Source organism: Platichthys flesus, chromosome 4 (genome assembly GCF_949316205.1).
Source record: "Platichthys flesus chromosome 4, fPlaFle2.1, whole genome shotgun sequence".
NCBI classification, from domain to species: Eukaryota; Metazoa; Chordata; class Actinopteri; order Pleuronectiformes; family Pleuronectidae; genus Platichthys; species Platichthys flesus.
In genome coordinates this window covers 28,060,790-28,075,966 of record NC_084948.1, presented here as the reverse complement: position 1 = coordinate 28,075,966, position 15,177 = coordinate 28,060,790, and the positions used below count along the sequence as shown (strand labels likewise).

The following is a 15,177-nucleotide window of genomic DNA, read 5'->3' as shown; positions in this document are numbered from 1 at the left end:
TTACTTTTAATACAGTTAAATAAAAGAAAATAGTTATAAAAACACTTATTTTAAGAAGTGGGATAAAAAGTGAATAATAAGGATTATAAATTAAGTTTGCAAACACAGATCATTGGTCCAGGTTGTTTTTAACTGATTATGTGATTCAAACGTCAGTTTAATATAATCTGCGTTTTGAGGATCAATAGGTGGACAATAAGAAATTGTGTGATTTAATTGTTGAATTTATTTTTAAAGGTAATTTAACTCCATCGTGTACGGAGGCTCACGAGGTTAGACAGAATTTTGACATAAAGGCGGAAATAATAACATAGTAGTACTTCCTATGACTATCAAAGTAAAAGATTTACTCTAAACAGAGGTGTACATACGAAATGTGACCACAGGAGGGCAGTGTGATAAACGAAGACAGTGCTTCAGATTATGATTTAACTCTATTTAAGTGCAGATAAACAACTATTCATCTTTACTGTCATAACATTTTAATTTTTCGGCAGGTTTCGTATTCGACTCAGAAACAGTTTTTATTTCCGTTTTATTTCTCTGAACTGAAACAGAATGTCAATAAAGTTTTGGAACGTGGTGTGACGTCATAGATGTGCGACCCACGCGCAGAGGAAGCACGCGTGTTTTCAGAACCGGAACCAGCTTGTGTCTCAGTGTAGGTCTCTGCGGGTCACACAGCGTGGACATGGGGGAGCGGAGCCGGCTGTGCTCCGTGTGGCTCGGCTCGGAGACCGGGATCCTGAAGGGGGTCAGCGTGTCCCGGAAACAGGCCTTCAACTTCTGCAACACGAGCCACCTGAGCCGGGACCAGGAGCTGCGGGCTCTGTGCTGGGGGGACCCGGCGGAGAGCGAGCTGCTGGTCGGGGCCGTGGACGGAACCGTGAAGACGTTCAGCACCGAGAAGGGCGAGTTCACCGAGAGCCGCCGCTGCGGGGAACCGGAGGACGGCTGCTTCACCGGGCTGGCGGCGCTCGGCGGCTCCGGGCTGCTCACCTGCGGGGAGCGCGGGCCGGTGCGGGTCTGGAGGGAGGACAGCACCGAGCCCGTCGCAGAACTGGACGCCGGGAAGAACGTGTGCAGGATGCGGCTGAGCCCGGTTCATCCGAACAGGGTCGCGACCGGCGGGAAGGAGAATGGCCTGAAGATCTGGGACCTGGAGCGGCCGGAGGAACCCACGTTCACCGCCAAGAACCTGCGGGACGACTGGCTCGATCTGCGGAGGGCGCACTGGGTCCGAGACATGGCGTTCATACCGGGGACCGACAAAGTGGTGACGTGCACAGGCTTCCATCAGGTGAGACAGAGAGAGACACTGAGAGAGAGACACAGACAGACAGACAGAGAGAGAGAGAGACACAGACAGACAGACAGAGAGACACAGACAGACAGAGAGAGAGAGACAGACAGACAGAGAGAGAGAGACAGACAGACAGAGAGAGAGACACAGACAGACAGAGTGAGAGACACAGACAGACAGAGAGAGAGACACAGACAGACAGACAGAGAGAGAGAGAGACACAGACAGACAGAGAGAGAGACACAGACAGACAGAGAGAGAGAGACAGACAGACAGACAGAGAGAGAGAGACAGACAGACAGAGAGAGAGACACAGACAGACAGAGTGAGAGACACAGACAGACAGAGAGAGAGACACAGACAGACAGACAGAGAGAGAGACACAGACAGACAGACAGAGAGAGAGACACAGACAGACAGACAGAGAGAGAGACACAGACAGACAGAGAGAGAGACACAGACAGACAGAGACACTGAGAGAGAGAGAGAGACAGACAGAGAGAGAGACAGAGGGACACAGACACACAGAGAGAGACAGAGACAAACAGACCGACGAAGTGGTGACGTGCACAGGCTTCCATCAGGTGAGAGAGAGACAGACACACTGAGAGAGAGATATAGACACAGACAGTGAGAGAGAGACAGACAGAGAGTGAGAGACAGAGGGACACAGACACACAGAGAGAGAGACAAAGACACACAGAGACAGACAGACCGACAAAGTGGTGACGTGCACAGGCTTCCATCAGGTGAGACAGAGAGAGAGACAAAGACACTGAGAGAGAGAGAGAGAGAGAGAGAGAGAGAGACAGTGAGAAAGGGACAGAGAGAGAGAGACAGAGACAAACACAGACAGAGAGAGAGAGAGACAAAGACACTGAGAGAGAGAGAGACACACACAGACACTGAGAGAGACAGAGACAAACACAGACAGACAGACAGACAGACAGACAGACAGAGAGAGACAAAGACACCGAGAGAGACAAGACACTGAGAGAGACAGAGACAAAGACACACACACACACACATACAGACAGAGACATGGACAGACCTGATGTTATCAACTATTAAAACCGTTCAGTTTTAATCTAAAGGTTATGACGCCAAACTTCTGAATTTCCCTCGAGATTAAAAAAGTATCCATCTGTCTAGCTGAAGAGAGCGCCCCCTCCTGGTTGTGAAGTCACTGACGTGTCCTCTGTACAAACATCACTTTGCTTTGTGTCCTCTGTCAGATCCATGTGTTCGACCCGTCCTCTCCTCAGCGCCGGCCCGTCCTGGAGGCTGATTACGGCGAGTACCCGCTGACCGCCCTGTCCCTGCCCGCCGCCGGGAACACGGTGGTGGTTGGGAACACCCACGGAGAGATCGCCCTGCTGGACCTGAGGAAGGGTCTGGTGCGCGGCTGTCTGAAGGGCCTGGCGGGCGGCGTGCGCTGGCTGCAGTGTCACCCGTCCCAGCCGGTCGTGGCGTCCTGCGGCCTGGACCGCTTCCTCCGCATCCACGGCCTGGAGGACCGCAGGCTGCTGCACAAGGTCTACCTGAAGTCCCGACTCAACTGCCTCCTGCTGTCCAGCCGCGACCTGGAGGACGCAGCGGGGGAGACGGGGGCGGAGGGGGAGGGTCAGGAGGTGAAGGAGGAGGAGGACGAGGTGTGGGACACAATGGAGCAGGTGGAGGAGAAGCCGAAGAGGAAAACAGGGGAGGAAGAGGAGGAACCACAGAAGAAGAGGAAAAAGAAGAAGAAAGCCTGAGGTGGGATCAGAGACGTTAAACATCATCAGACTGAGACGCGTTCATTAAAACATAGAAGAAGAAAACGCCTCACCTTATTAATAACAATGAATGTTTTCTCACCTCAGTTTCTTTGCTAAAACTTGTAAATTGATATTTTATATAAACCTCAAAATACAACAGTTAAATTCTGTTCTGGTGAAAATGTTTATTTTCAGTTTGTTAATAAAGATTTGACCAGAGACGCTGATTGTGATTGGACGGTTGACCTGTGACGATACAATCTGTTTATTCTTGTGTTATTATTTTATAAACTGATTCCATGTGGTCTCATGATCAGAACATCACCATGTCACAATCATGAGTGAATAATTACACATCTTCAGTTGTGAACATGAGGTTCAACTTATATAAAGTATAAAGTGACTTTAGGAAGAATTGTAAGTTCCTTCCAAATGTAATAGAGTAAATGTACTCAGTTACTTTCCACTACATTTGAATACCTTCATTAACCCCCCCCCCCCCCCCAGGCAGCACAGACTCAGACTTGTATTAATAGTTTTTATTTAACAGCCTCACGTTAGTAACAGAGTGAAATGTTTTTATCGGAGTTCCACTGGTCCTGGATCAGTCTGAACTCAGGGGACAGGTTCAGTCACATGGTTCTGGTGGACGTGGGGTGGAGGTGGATTCTGTTCAGAAACAGGACTCACTGTATTTACTGAACACAGGTTAGAGAACCACACAGTAAACAAACAATAATAAAACAATGCCGACGTGGAAATGTGCCTAAGGTGCGTCACTGGGGAAAGATGTTTGTGTTTTATAAAGAAACAGGTTTAAAGACATTTTGTCCACAGAGAGACGCTATTTGGACGAGCTGTCGGGACGTCTCTGTGATGTCACCGGCCTTCAGCCAAACTTATGTCTACTACCGATTCGCTGTGGTTGAGTTTTACCAAGTTACAGGAGCAGCTACAGTCCCTGACCTGTGGTTGGTCTGGACGTCTGTCACTCAGAAAACCGTCAGCCAATCAGGGACACAGGAAACCACCAACAGATCTCATATCAATAGAAATCATGACATGTCATTACATTACATGTCATGTAATTCGCTTTGTCCAAAGCGACTTACATTTTTAGAACACTCAACATTCATGAGGGGCCATTTAGGGGTTCAGTATCTTGCCAAGGACACTTCGGCATGCAGATGAGGAAGACTGGGGTTTGAACTGGCAACCTTCGTGTTGGAGAACGCCCGCTCTACCACCTAGGCCACACCGCCCCAGATCACCACAGTTATTAGAGTTCATCCTCCGAGGACCATGAACGTCTGAACCACAATCGATCCCGTTGTTTTCACCACTCCACCACAGAGGGAGAAGACAACTGGGATTCATCCTCTCAGGACCAGGAACCAGCACAGAGACCCGTCCCTCCAGCTGTGTGACGCTGGTCACCAGGATGTCCAGAAAAAATAGAATATGGACAAATTTCTTTATTGTTTCTTAAATAAATCGATGAAAAACGAGAGTGAGGTCAGTGTTTGATTAACATGAAACTAAAAGATCAGATTAATATGTCCCTTTGTCAGTGAAGTTGACCTTTGACCTTCTGGTTAGAAAACCATAATTTTCTCCAGTTTGTGTTAAATTCATAACTTCATCTTCATCTATCTTAAGTCTTGAGTTTGTGACACTGATCTTTACCTTTGACCTTCGAACCCCCACAACACAGCTTACTTCTTTTCAAATAAAATACTTCCCTCACACATTAAATAACTAACTCAGGCCCCGCCCACACTGACACTACCACCTGATATCCCACTTCACATGACTGTACACTGGTCATGTGACGTGTAAACAGGAAGTAGATCGTCTCCTCTGCAGCTGGTTGATAAGTGACAGAAACTCCTCTGAAGAGTCACTGACAGAAAGCGCTAGTGACAGTAAGTGTAACTGACAGGAAGTGTCCCTGACAGGAAGAGTTACTGACAGGAAGTGTGACTGACGTGTAACTGACAGGAAGTGTTACTGACAGAAAGAGTTACTGACAGGAAGTGTGACTGACGTGTAACTGACAGGAAGTGTTACTGACAGAAAGCGTAACTGACAGGAAATGTTACTGACAGGAAGTGTGACTGACAGGAAGTGTGACTGACGTGTAACTGACAGGAAGTGTTACTGACAGAAAGCGTAACTGACAGGAAGTGTTACTGACAGAAAGAGTTACTGACAGGAAGTGTGACTGACGTGTAACTGACAGGAAGTGTTACTGACAGAAAGCGTAACTGACAGACAATGTTACTGACAGGAAGTGTGACTGACATGTAAATGACAGGAAGTGTTACTGACAGAAACCGTAACTGACAGGAAATGTTACTGACAGGAAGTGTGACTGACGTGTCACTGACAGAAAGTGTCACTGACAGGAAGTGATACTGACAGGAAATGTTACTGACAGGAGGTGTGACTGACATGTAACTGACAGAAAGTGTCACTGACAGGAAGTGATACTGACAGGAAGTGTCACTGACAGGAAGTGATACTGACAGGAAGTGTCACTGACAGGAAGAGTTACTGACAGGAAGTGTGACTGACGTGTAACTGACAGGAAGCGTTAGCAACGCGTGTGTTCACGGCTGCCAATCGAGTCATGTGACTGATGAGAACCAATCAGGAAGAGAACGTGGGCGACTCAGTTCTGATTCAGGGGGTGTAACCATGGCAACACGATGCCAGTTTAAACAGGTCAGTGTGGGAGGAGCCAGAGATTTCTGTCAGAGACGATGTGACCAATCACAGCTCGTTCCAAACACAAGCCAACTTCAACACTAACACTACTGCTCCTGCTCGAGCTGAGATCCAAGAGATTCAATCAACTGCAGGTCAGGTGACTTCAACAGTTTCTGAAGATAATGAATCAACTTCACCAAATTAAGTTTAGAAAGCCCAGAATGTAACTCATTACCCCGAAAGTAACTTGTTACCCAGAAAGTAACTTGTGTAATGTAACTTCCCTGTTTCATGACAGGTATGAATATATTTCCTTTTATATTTCCTAGTATGATAATGAATTAATAATACCTGAATATTCACTGTCGGACAAAACACTTTCAAATTAAACTGTGAAAATCTTTGCCAGATGAATTGATGATGAATTGAATGATCAGCTGCAGTGAACCCCCCCCCTCGTCTGTAACACTGCTCACACATAGTAATTGAACATGAAGTAAATTACGTTAAACTGTTATTAGAATAAATACGTGATAGTATCGGGATTCTAGGTCCATGTGTAGAAATCTGTAAACTTTTGTTAATGTTGAAATGAGGTTCTGGGGACTCGACTGGGAGGAGGTCTGCAGACCGACTCGCCTCCAGCGCCGGGGGAACTGTCACTCCGACGTCTTTTCATCACAGACTTTCCTGTTCAGGGGTTTTCCTGTTCCACCTCTTCTTCCTCTCTCCTCTTCCTCCTCCTCGTCCCGCTCATTCTCCCCTCCTCCCCTGCTGAACCGCCGCCGGCTGAGTTTCTCCGGGTCGTGAGAGGCCATGTCGCTGAAGTCTCTGAAGATGTCCCGAAACGTCTGGTCGTCTCCTGAGAACATTTCATTTACAATCAGTGCTCCGGTGTTCACAGACGATTGTTCGAGGGGAAGTAAACGTGACTCACCAGCAGATCCAAAGACTCCTTCTGAGTCTCTCATCTCTTCATTCATCCGGGCCATCCGCAGCCTGAAACCACCACAACTCTTTACTCATGTCAGGATTCATACGACCTGCAACTCACCTGAGGTAAACACTGGTCCTGATCTCCAGCTCTGAGTTAGCTAACTTAGCTCGTTCAGCTAACAGTAGTTAACGTTAGATAAGCATTGGTCTGGATCGACCTTAGTTTATAAAACTAATAATAATTTCCCTCTGATATCGCTCGTCCTGCTGCAGACGTTCGCTGAGGAGAAACACACAACTTCCTTTAAACACCTGACCTGCTTCACACTCGGAGACTTACAGCGTGACAATGTCAGCGTTGGCGGCCTCCACAGCGATGGCCAATGGGTCCTGTCCTCTCTCGTCCACAGCGTACTGATTGGCTCCTCTCTTCAACAGCAGACACACCTGCCTACAACAGCCAATGAAGATCAGCTCCCTCTGATCGTATTTAAACAGCATGTACAGTGTCTGTGTGTGTCTGTGTGTGTGTGTGTGTGTGTGTGTGTGTGTGTGTGTGTGTGAGTGTGTGTTATTACCCAGTGTGTCCAGCAGTGGCAGCAGCGTGTAGCGCTCCCTGTCCTCTCAGGTCTCGGTGGTTGATGTTAGCTCCGTTAAGCAGCAGGAACTCACAGGCCAACAGTGACCCCTGCAGGCAGTAGAGAGAAACATTATATAATGCCAAGAATAGAACCGTGGCTTTTATTTTGAAACCTGGTTAAAAGTTTTAATAATAACAGGTGATCAGTGGTGATTAAAAAGCTCTGTGATGCCCCCCCACCCCGACAGCAGCTCCGATCAGCCCGGTCCGCCCCTCCTGCTCGGCGATGCTGCCGTTGACCTCCGCCCCCTCCGCCAGCGCCACTGCCAGAGCAACCAGGTCTCCGTCCAGCGCCGCCTGATACAGACGCCGCCCGGCATCGACCCTGTGACGCTCTGAAACACAACAAGATTCTTCAAATATCTGATAATTTAATCTTTTTACCACATTAACAACGTAATGATACCGGTATCACTCTTCAGCCTTGGGTCGGTCAGACTTACGATCGGTGTCTGAGCAGCTGTTCTGCACAAATCTCTTCTCCACATATTTCTCTTTGATCCACATCTCCTTCTCGGCTCTGAGGAGGAGAAACAGAGAGAAACTAAATCTGATGACAACACGACACATTACACACATCGATATTTAATTATTAAAATGACCAAATATTCATGAATTCATTTATTTAATGTTTCAGTAACGAGACACAGGAACAGTGATGTTACCGCGAGCTGTCGGCGGAGGGCTTGACTCGTCCTTCTTCTGAACATCGAGACTCGTAGATCTGGTTCATGACATCGTTTCCCAAAACACACAGGAGCTGAGGAACAGGAAGTCGTTCAGTCGCTGGGTGAGGCATTTAGCTTTGAAGGAACTTTCTGAACTGAGTGAAATGACCTGTATTTCAGTGCCCGCCATAATAAGAGCTTTTCCAATTCTCGAAATGATGTGTGGTGTGTGTGTGTCTGTGTGTGTGTGTGTGTGTGTGTGTGTGTGTGTGTGTGTGTGTGTGTGTGTGCGTGTTACCTTCAGCTGTTCAGCCTCCCATGAGTCCAGGGTGAGGGACCGGACCTTGGACAGGTGAACACCCAGGCTCCTACAGACATGATGACATCATTTTACACAAAAAACTGAGCATAGTTTTATTGACATATACATTCTAAAATAATTCAACATAAATAATATCAAAATGTCTAATGTTTACTCTAGATAACCTAATATGATTTATTATATGATACATAACAGAGTTTAAGAGTTTCAGCTCCGTGTCAGAACCTGAAAACAAGTCACATGACCGTACAAGTACACAGCGCCAGAGCCTCGACTGAAGTTACTGTTCGTCCAGAATAAAACACAACCCGGAGTTTCCTAATGAAGGTAGCATTAGACACGCCCCCTGTCGTGTGTAGCATTAGACACGCCCCCTGTCGTGTGTAGCAGTAGACATGCCCCCTGTTGTGGGTAGCAGTAGACACGCCCCCTGTTGTGGGTAGCAGTAGACACGCCCCCTGTCGTGGGTAGCATTACACACGCCCCCTGTCGTGGGTAGCAGTAGACACGCCCCCTGTCGTGGGTAGCATTACACACGCCCCCTGTCGTGGGTAGCAGTAGACACGCCCCCTGTCGTGTGTAGCAGTAGACACGCCCCCTGTTGTGGGTAGCAGTAGACACGCCCCCTGTTGTGGGTAGCAGTAGACACGCCCCCTGTCGTGGGTAGCATTACACACGCCCCCTGTCGTGGGTAGCAGTAGACACGCCCCCTGTCGTGGGTAGCAGTAGACACGCCCCCTGTCGTGGGTAGCAGTAGACACGCCCCCTGTTATGGGTAGCAGTAGACACGCCCCCTGTCGTGGGTAGCATTACACACGCCCCCTGTCGTGGGTAGCAGTAGACACGCCCCCTGTCGTGGGTAGCAGTAGACACGCCCCCTGTCGTGGGTAGCAGTAGACAAGCCCCCTGTCATGGGTAGCATTACACACGCCCCCTGTCGTGGGTAGCAGTAGACACGCCCCCTGTCGTGGGTAGCAGTAGACACGCCCCCTGTCGTGGGTAGCAATAGACACGCCCCCTATCGTGGGTAGCAGTAGACACGCCCCCTGTCGTGGTTACCTGTGTATGCCGGAGCACTCGATGCACATGGTGACCCCCAGGTTGATGGAGGCCCAGCGAGGCTCTTCCTGGCCGCAGTCACAGCACCGCCGGTTCCCGGGGCCCCTCAGGGCCACGCCCAGGGCAGCCAGCCTCTGAGCGGGGGGGCCCGGAGGGTCACTCCCGCCACACAGGAGAGAGGGGGGCTCTTTGGGCTGTACACAGGAGAGGGTCCAGAATGTAAAGACAGAGAACACACATGTCACAAAATTACAAGTCTGATGTTTTTTAGAAGATTCCAATCAGGATTCTCTGTTTATTAGATTATTATTAATTATTAGTACATTATGGAAAATTATGATTTTACTCAACAATTTCAGTCGCTAAGAAACCATGTGGGTACTTGTCTGTGGCTCAGGTTTATGAACTATACTGCAGCCATCCACCTGGGGGCGCTATAGAAGGTCCCTGAGGGTGAACCTGCCTGAGTGAGTGGAGCGCCGGCCCTCTCCCTGTAGGCGAGGTCGATGCTGCCCTGCAGAGCGTCCAGCCACGCCTGCTTCAGCTGCTCCGAGTCGGCCTGCAGAGCACAGCACCTGACCACAACACCACACACACACCACACACACACCACACACACAACACACACACAACACACACACACCACACACACACCACACACACACCACACACACACACACACACCACACACACACCACAGGCTCGTTAAACATCCACATCCCAGAGCTGAGCGCCAGCGGCACAGAGGAGGGACCACACACAGGTTGTTGGTTTGAATCTAAACCAGGGTTTCACTGATGATAAGGGCAGAAGAGAAGAAGCCTTCAGGCCACAGTTGTGTTCCGAGCTTCTTACTTCTGGACGGAGAGCAGCTCGAAGCAGAACCGCCGCTCGATGTGTTCCAGGGATTTGATGGCGCAGAGTCTGAGGTCCTCAAACAGAACCACGGCTTCGTCCTGCAGGAGAACACGGAACAGTGAGGTTCAGGTCTGCTCCTACTGTGACTCAGTTTGTATCTATCATCATAAAGAAGATCCAGCTGCTCCACATGTTGATACAGCATGTGTCGTTGCACGGTTTATGTCTCCATACACTTTAATATTTATGATTCAATGATGTTTTACTGAGGTTCAGTCTCACCTTGTGCGACTTTCTGTAAATGAGTTGATTGTCTCTGATGGAAAACCAGCATCTGAAACCAGTTTAAATGTTAAATGAAGTTGATTTAGTTCTAATAATATGGATATTGATATGAATGATATGATGAATCCATTCTGTACCTCTTCCAGGTTTTGGATTTCCTCCTGGACCGCTTGAACAGATAACCCTGGATGATGTCATCACTGCCAGAACACGGGCTGACCATCGGCTCACCCGAGGCATCCTGCACACACACACACACACACACACACACACACACACACGTACACACGTACACACGTACACACGTACACACACACACACACACACACACACACACACACACACACACACACACACACACACACACACACACGCAAGCACACACACGTACACACACACACACACACACACATACACACACACGCAAGCACACACTTTACATTAACTTCTTTCTGAGGATGTGTAGTGAATGATGGATCCTAGACGAGCCTGTGACAGAGCTGCACTCGAGGGCCGTACCTTCGTACATCAAACAGTCCAATAATAATTAGGATCATAATGAGATATTCTGGTCTACAGAGGATTTTGTATTTCGTGTCACCAGCTCATCCTACTCTCTTTGAGCGGCTGCACTTACTGCAGCTCAGACACACACAGCCAGCTCGTCGGCATCGTCACTGAAACACAACCCATCCTGGGATGGGTTGGTCAGAGAAGGATCCTGCCGTTGGACCCTCTGTTGCTCAGGTATACGAGGACACATTTGAAGGAGCCCCTGAAAGACGCGGCCCCTGAATAGAGACACAGCTGATGAACGGAGGAGAAGTTCTTACTCTCTGCTGCACCAGCAGGTGATTGTTCTCCAGGTCTTTTCTTTTAACCGCACACTCTGTGGACAGCTGGGACAACTGAGGGACAGACAGGAGGACACACACACGTCAGATTCATGTTTTACTTTGTGTCGACAGTGATTTAAGGGAGGTAGATGTGAGAGGGAGGGAGCAGAGGTCAGGACCTGTGCTGCCATGGTCTTCATGGTGGGATCCAGGTCTCTGATTAGGTCGAAGCCTTGGTGGAAGAAAGTGAACTGAGCCTGAATGAAGGAGAAGACCTGAGACAGACAGACAGACAGACACACACACACACACACACACACACACACACACACACACACACACACACACACACACACACACACACACACACACACACACACACACACACACACACAGGTTATCATCAATGTAACAGTGCAGTTCCTTTGGTCGCCTGGTGGTGGCGTCTTATCCTCTCTGTGTCAGTGTTGTGTCAAATGTGACTTTTTATCCAGTATGAAATCATATTTAACACTTTTTAGATTTTGGTGGTTTTTAATGTTTGAAGCAGTTGAAGGATTTTAGTCGTCGACGTTTGGATCTGAAGTTTTCAATGAAACAAGCTGAGTGACGTTAGCGGCAGCTCGACTCTCAGCCAATCAGAGACGAGATAAAGAAAACCTGAGTTTTAACAGGAATCTGTTTTTACTGGAGTGAATCAGCTGCTTGTGTTTGAGGAGGAGGAGACGTCAGAGGAGGATTCAGATAAAAACCTCCTGAGCCATCGACACTGAGGGAAGAAGACTACAACTCCCATGATCCCTCACTGCTGCAACACAACAACTAACTGTTATGATTGAGAGACTGTTGATATTATTCATGATACCTATCAATATCAGGTTCTTATGCAGTTAGTAAAATGAAACTCACAGAGTTTAGGATGTCCGCCCTCTGCTGAGTTTTGAAAGTGTTGAGCTGAAATTAAAAACAGTGTACAGCATTAGATATTAGAAAACACATCTTCAGTCGTAGCTCATGACCCGTGTCCTCGTGGCGTACCTGCAGACAGTAGTCCAGGGCGAAGTGCTGGTAGCATTTCCGCGTGGCGAGCAGCAGGTGACTGGCCCTCTCTGCGTCGCCGGCCTTGTGGCGAGACACCTGAGCGCTCTTCACTGCCGCTGTCTCCAGATCCTCACTGATCCTCACAAACTGCCGCCTGGTGTCTGCCAGCTGGGGGAGGAACCTCAGAACACAAACACCGTCTTCATCGTCAGGATGATTAATCCTCTTGTTGTGAATCAGCTAAATATATATTAATGTTCTGTTTATTGTTAGGGTGCGATAAAGAACAACAGGAAGTGCTGATCTGCGACAATAACACAAGATGTATATCACTGTTAATTGATAACGTTTCACTGATCTTAATTAAAAGACTTTAGACAAACAAAAATATGCTGAAATGTGTGTGTGTGTGTGTGTGTGTGTGTGTGTGTGTGTGTGTGTGTTGGACCTACTGTGTGCAGAGGTTGGTCAGCTGTTGGCTAATGGCTCTTTGAGTCTGATCAAACAACATCTGAGGATGAGACAGATTAACTATGACACTTAATAATTCTACAACACCAGTTAGTGCAGCTGCTCAGAAGTCAGATTACTGTGGCAGCTCAAACGAGAAAATCACACAACTTGATTATAATAAGAATCTACAGAAACAATAGAAATACAAAGATTAAAATATAGAAAATCATGAAAATGATTATGACTTTTTTTAAATACCCTTATAATTCTACTTGAATGTTAAGTAGCTGGCCTGTTGGGGATTTTGGTTTTATACGTTTTCATTTTAAATCGTCTCCTTATATGTTATTCATAATGGTGATGAAACAAGAATAAAGAATCAACAATGTCAAAAGGAAAAGGTTAGAAGTGTTTCAAATTGTGATCATTAGTTTCAACCCCACACACACAACAGTTAGAACATGCCAACAGGGTGTGTGTCCGTGTGTGCATGTGTGCATGTGTGCATGTGTGCATGTGTGTGTACTCACAGTGTGGAAGCCGACCATCTCCTGCAGACCTTGGTGGAACTGGTTCAGGCAGTTCTGGAGGAGGAAGGAAGCAGGAAGTGGATGAGAAACATTTCCCAGGAAACATGGAAACAAGGAGCCGAGACTCCGCCCCCTATGATCTCAACTGTATGATGTTAGCATTAGCATTAGCATAATGTGGGTCCATACTGTGATGACGTTTTCCTTCTTCTGGCAAATGGAGAGCTCGGCCAGGCTGCTCAGGAACAGCTGGTTGGCTGAGCTGTACGCCTGTCCCGCCTCCACCATCCTGCCGCACAGCTTCATCACCTGATTGGTTAGAGACACAGATTATTGACCAATCAACAGCCCGCTGACAGGTGAGAAGCAGGTTTCCTTTGTAGTCAAGATGGGATCAGGAAAGGTGTCGGAGCATCTACATGTAGCATTATTATTAGCATTGGTTATAATAATAACAGTATTAATAGCATTTGTATTATTGGCAGTAGGTGTAACAATAGCAGTACTAGTAGTATTTGCATCAGCAGCAGCAGTAGTAGTATTTGCAGGAGTTGGAGCGATAGCAGTATTATAAACAGTAATTGTAGGAGTATTACTGGTAATAAAAGCTGTAGTTGTATTAGCAGTATTATTTGCAATAGTTGTTTTATTAGTTGTGCAAGTATCATCAATAGTATTAGCACAACTATTAGTAGTTGTGGTCTAGTATTAAGAGTTTTAGCTGTAGTATTCGAACTATTAGTATTATAAGCAGTAATTGTACCATGTCCACGTTTGTCTCCAACAGAGAAACTTCCTTCTCAAACTGATCCAGGTTCAGTCTGAAAAGTAAAAAATCCCAATAAGTAAGGGTTAATGCAGAGTTACAACATTCAAACAGGATGTGTGTGTGTGTGTGTGTGTGTTGACCTGAACGCAGGTGAGTCGATGACACACTCCTCAAAGTCCAGCAGTGAGTCCATGTTGTGTGACTGTTGGTGTCACTAGGTCCAGGTGTCGATCGAGTTTAACACAGCCTCATTCTGACAGCTAGCCTGTTAGCCTGTTAGCCTGTTAGCTCTGCTGCAGCGGTGGGCATGCTCTCTCTGTGTGCACGCGCTCTTGCGTGCCACGCATGGCGGTGCGGTTTGAAGAGACGCGTGAATAAACCGCAAACAGTGAGTTTACTGTAACAGCTGGACGAGCATCCTGCTGATGATGCGGTTGCTAACCGACCGCTAAGTTCCAGTTCCGCCAGAGATCCGGGTTGTTACAGCTAAACATGAGAGGTGCAGCGACAGCGGCGGCGCGGGGCGGTACTACATCCATATTTACTGAGTTCATTCAACCAATTCATTCAATCTGACTTTAGTTATAATCTTTACATATACAGCTCCTCGTATTCATTGGCATTTCTCCCTTCATCTCTATCAGACGTGTTCTGATTTATAAATACTTTATTTAACATATACATCACCTGTTCATCATGGACTTTGAACATTTCAGCCAAAGCTTCTGCATTCTCTTCAGTTCCAGAAGCCTCTTGTCGGAATAAAGCCATCAAACGAGTGTGGGATCAGGATCCAGACAGAATGTGTGAGGCAGGTTCTGGTTAGTTATCCACTGGAACTCTGCAAACACCCACAAGTTAGAAGAGGGAACGGGGCAGTACACACAGCACAGTAATGTTGATTAGTTGATTATAAACCAGAACTACACATAGAATCATTGGACACCAAACCATTGGACACCACATATTGAGATTTGTTTTGCTTCATTTGGATTGGAAAGTTAGGGC

At 47.4% G+C, this 15,177-nt stretch overlaps 2 protein-coding genes across 2 annotated transcripts; one reads left to right on the top strand and one right to left on the bottom strand.

Annotated features, from left to right (window-relative positions):
- Positions 1–579: 579 nt before the first annotated feature.
- wdr74 (WD repeat domain 74) lies at positions 580–3,281 on the top strand. Its single transcript, XM_062385772.1, has 2 exons — positions 580–1,300; positions 2,539–3,281. The coding sequence occupies exons 1-2, from the start codon at positions 692–694 to the stop codon at positions 3,055–3,057; spliced, it is 1,128 nt and encodes a 375-aa protein (XP_062241756.1). The 5' UTR covers positions 580–691; the 3' UTR covers positions 3,058–3,281.
- Positions 3,282–3,584: 303 nt separating this feature from the next.
- zgc:162872 (BAR_ACAPs and ArfGap_ACAP domain-containing protein) lies at positions 3,585–14,623 on the bottom strand. The gene is made up of 22 exons (XM_062385770.1): positions 14,310–14,623; positions 14,164–14,221; positions 13,590–13,709; positions 13,401–13,454; positions 12,870–12,928; positions 12,415–12,598; positions 12,286–12,330; positions 11,556–11,651; positions 11,374–11,448; positions 10,678–10,781; positions 10,538–10,589; positions 10,253–10,353; positions 9,861–9,972; positions 9,398–9,591; positions 8,315–8,384; positions 8,014–8,108; positions 7,792–7,868; positions 7,529–7,683; positions 7,287–7,396; positions 7,049–7,159; positions 6,710–6,771; positions 3,585–6,634 (listed from the first exon to the last, which is right to left on the bottom strand). The coding sequence occupies exons 1-22, from the start codon at positions 14,360–14,362 to the stop codon at positions 6,432–6,434; spliced, it is 2,190 nt and encodes a 729-aa protein (XP_062241754.1). The 5' UTR covers positions 14,363–14,623; the 3' UTR covers positions 3,585–6,431.
- Positions 14,624–15,177: the final 554 nt, after the last annotated feature.

Bases quoted from the DNA above. Each gene is read 5' to 3' on its own strand.
- wdr74 (XM_062385772.1), top strand. From the start codon at position 692: ATGGGGGAGCGGAGCCGGCTGTGCTCCGTGTGGCTCGGCTCGGAGACC. The intron at 1,301-2,538 runs GTGAGACAGAGA...GTCCTCTGTCAG, and splicing joins CGTGCACAGGCTTCCATCAG to ATCCATGTGTTCGACCCGTC.
- zgc:162872 (XM_062385770.1), bottom strand. From the start codon at position 14,362: ATGGACTCACTGCTGGACTTTGAGGAGTGTGTCATCGACTCACCTGCG. The intron at 12,929-13,400 runs GTGAGTACACAC...TCTCATCCTCAG, and splicing joins AGATGGTCGGCTTCCACACT to ATGTTGTTTGATCAGACTCA. The intron at 7,160-7,286 runs GTAATAACACAC...TGGCTGTTGTAG, and splicing joins GCCACTGCTGGACACACTGG to GCAGGTGTGTCTGCTGTTGA.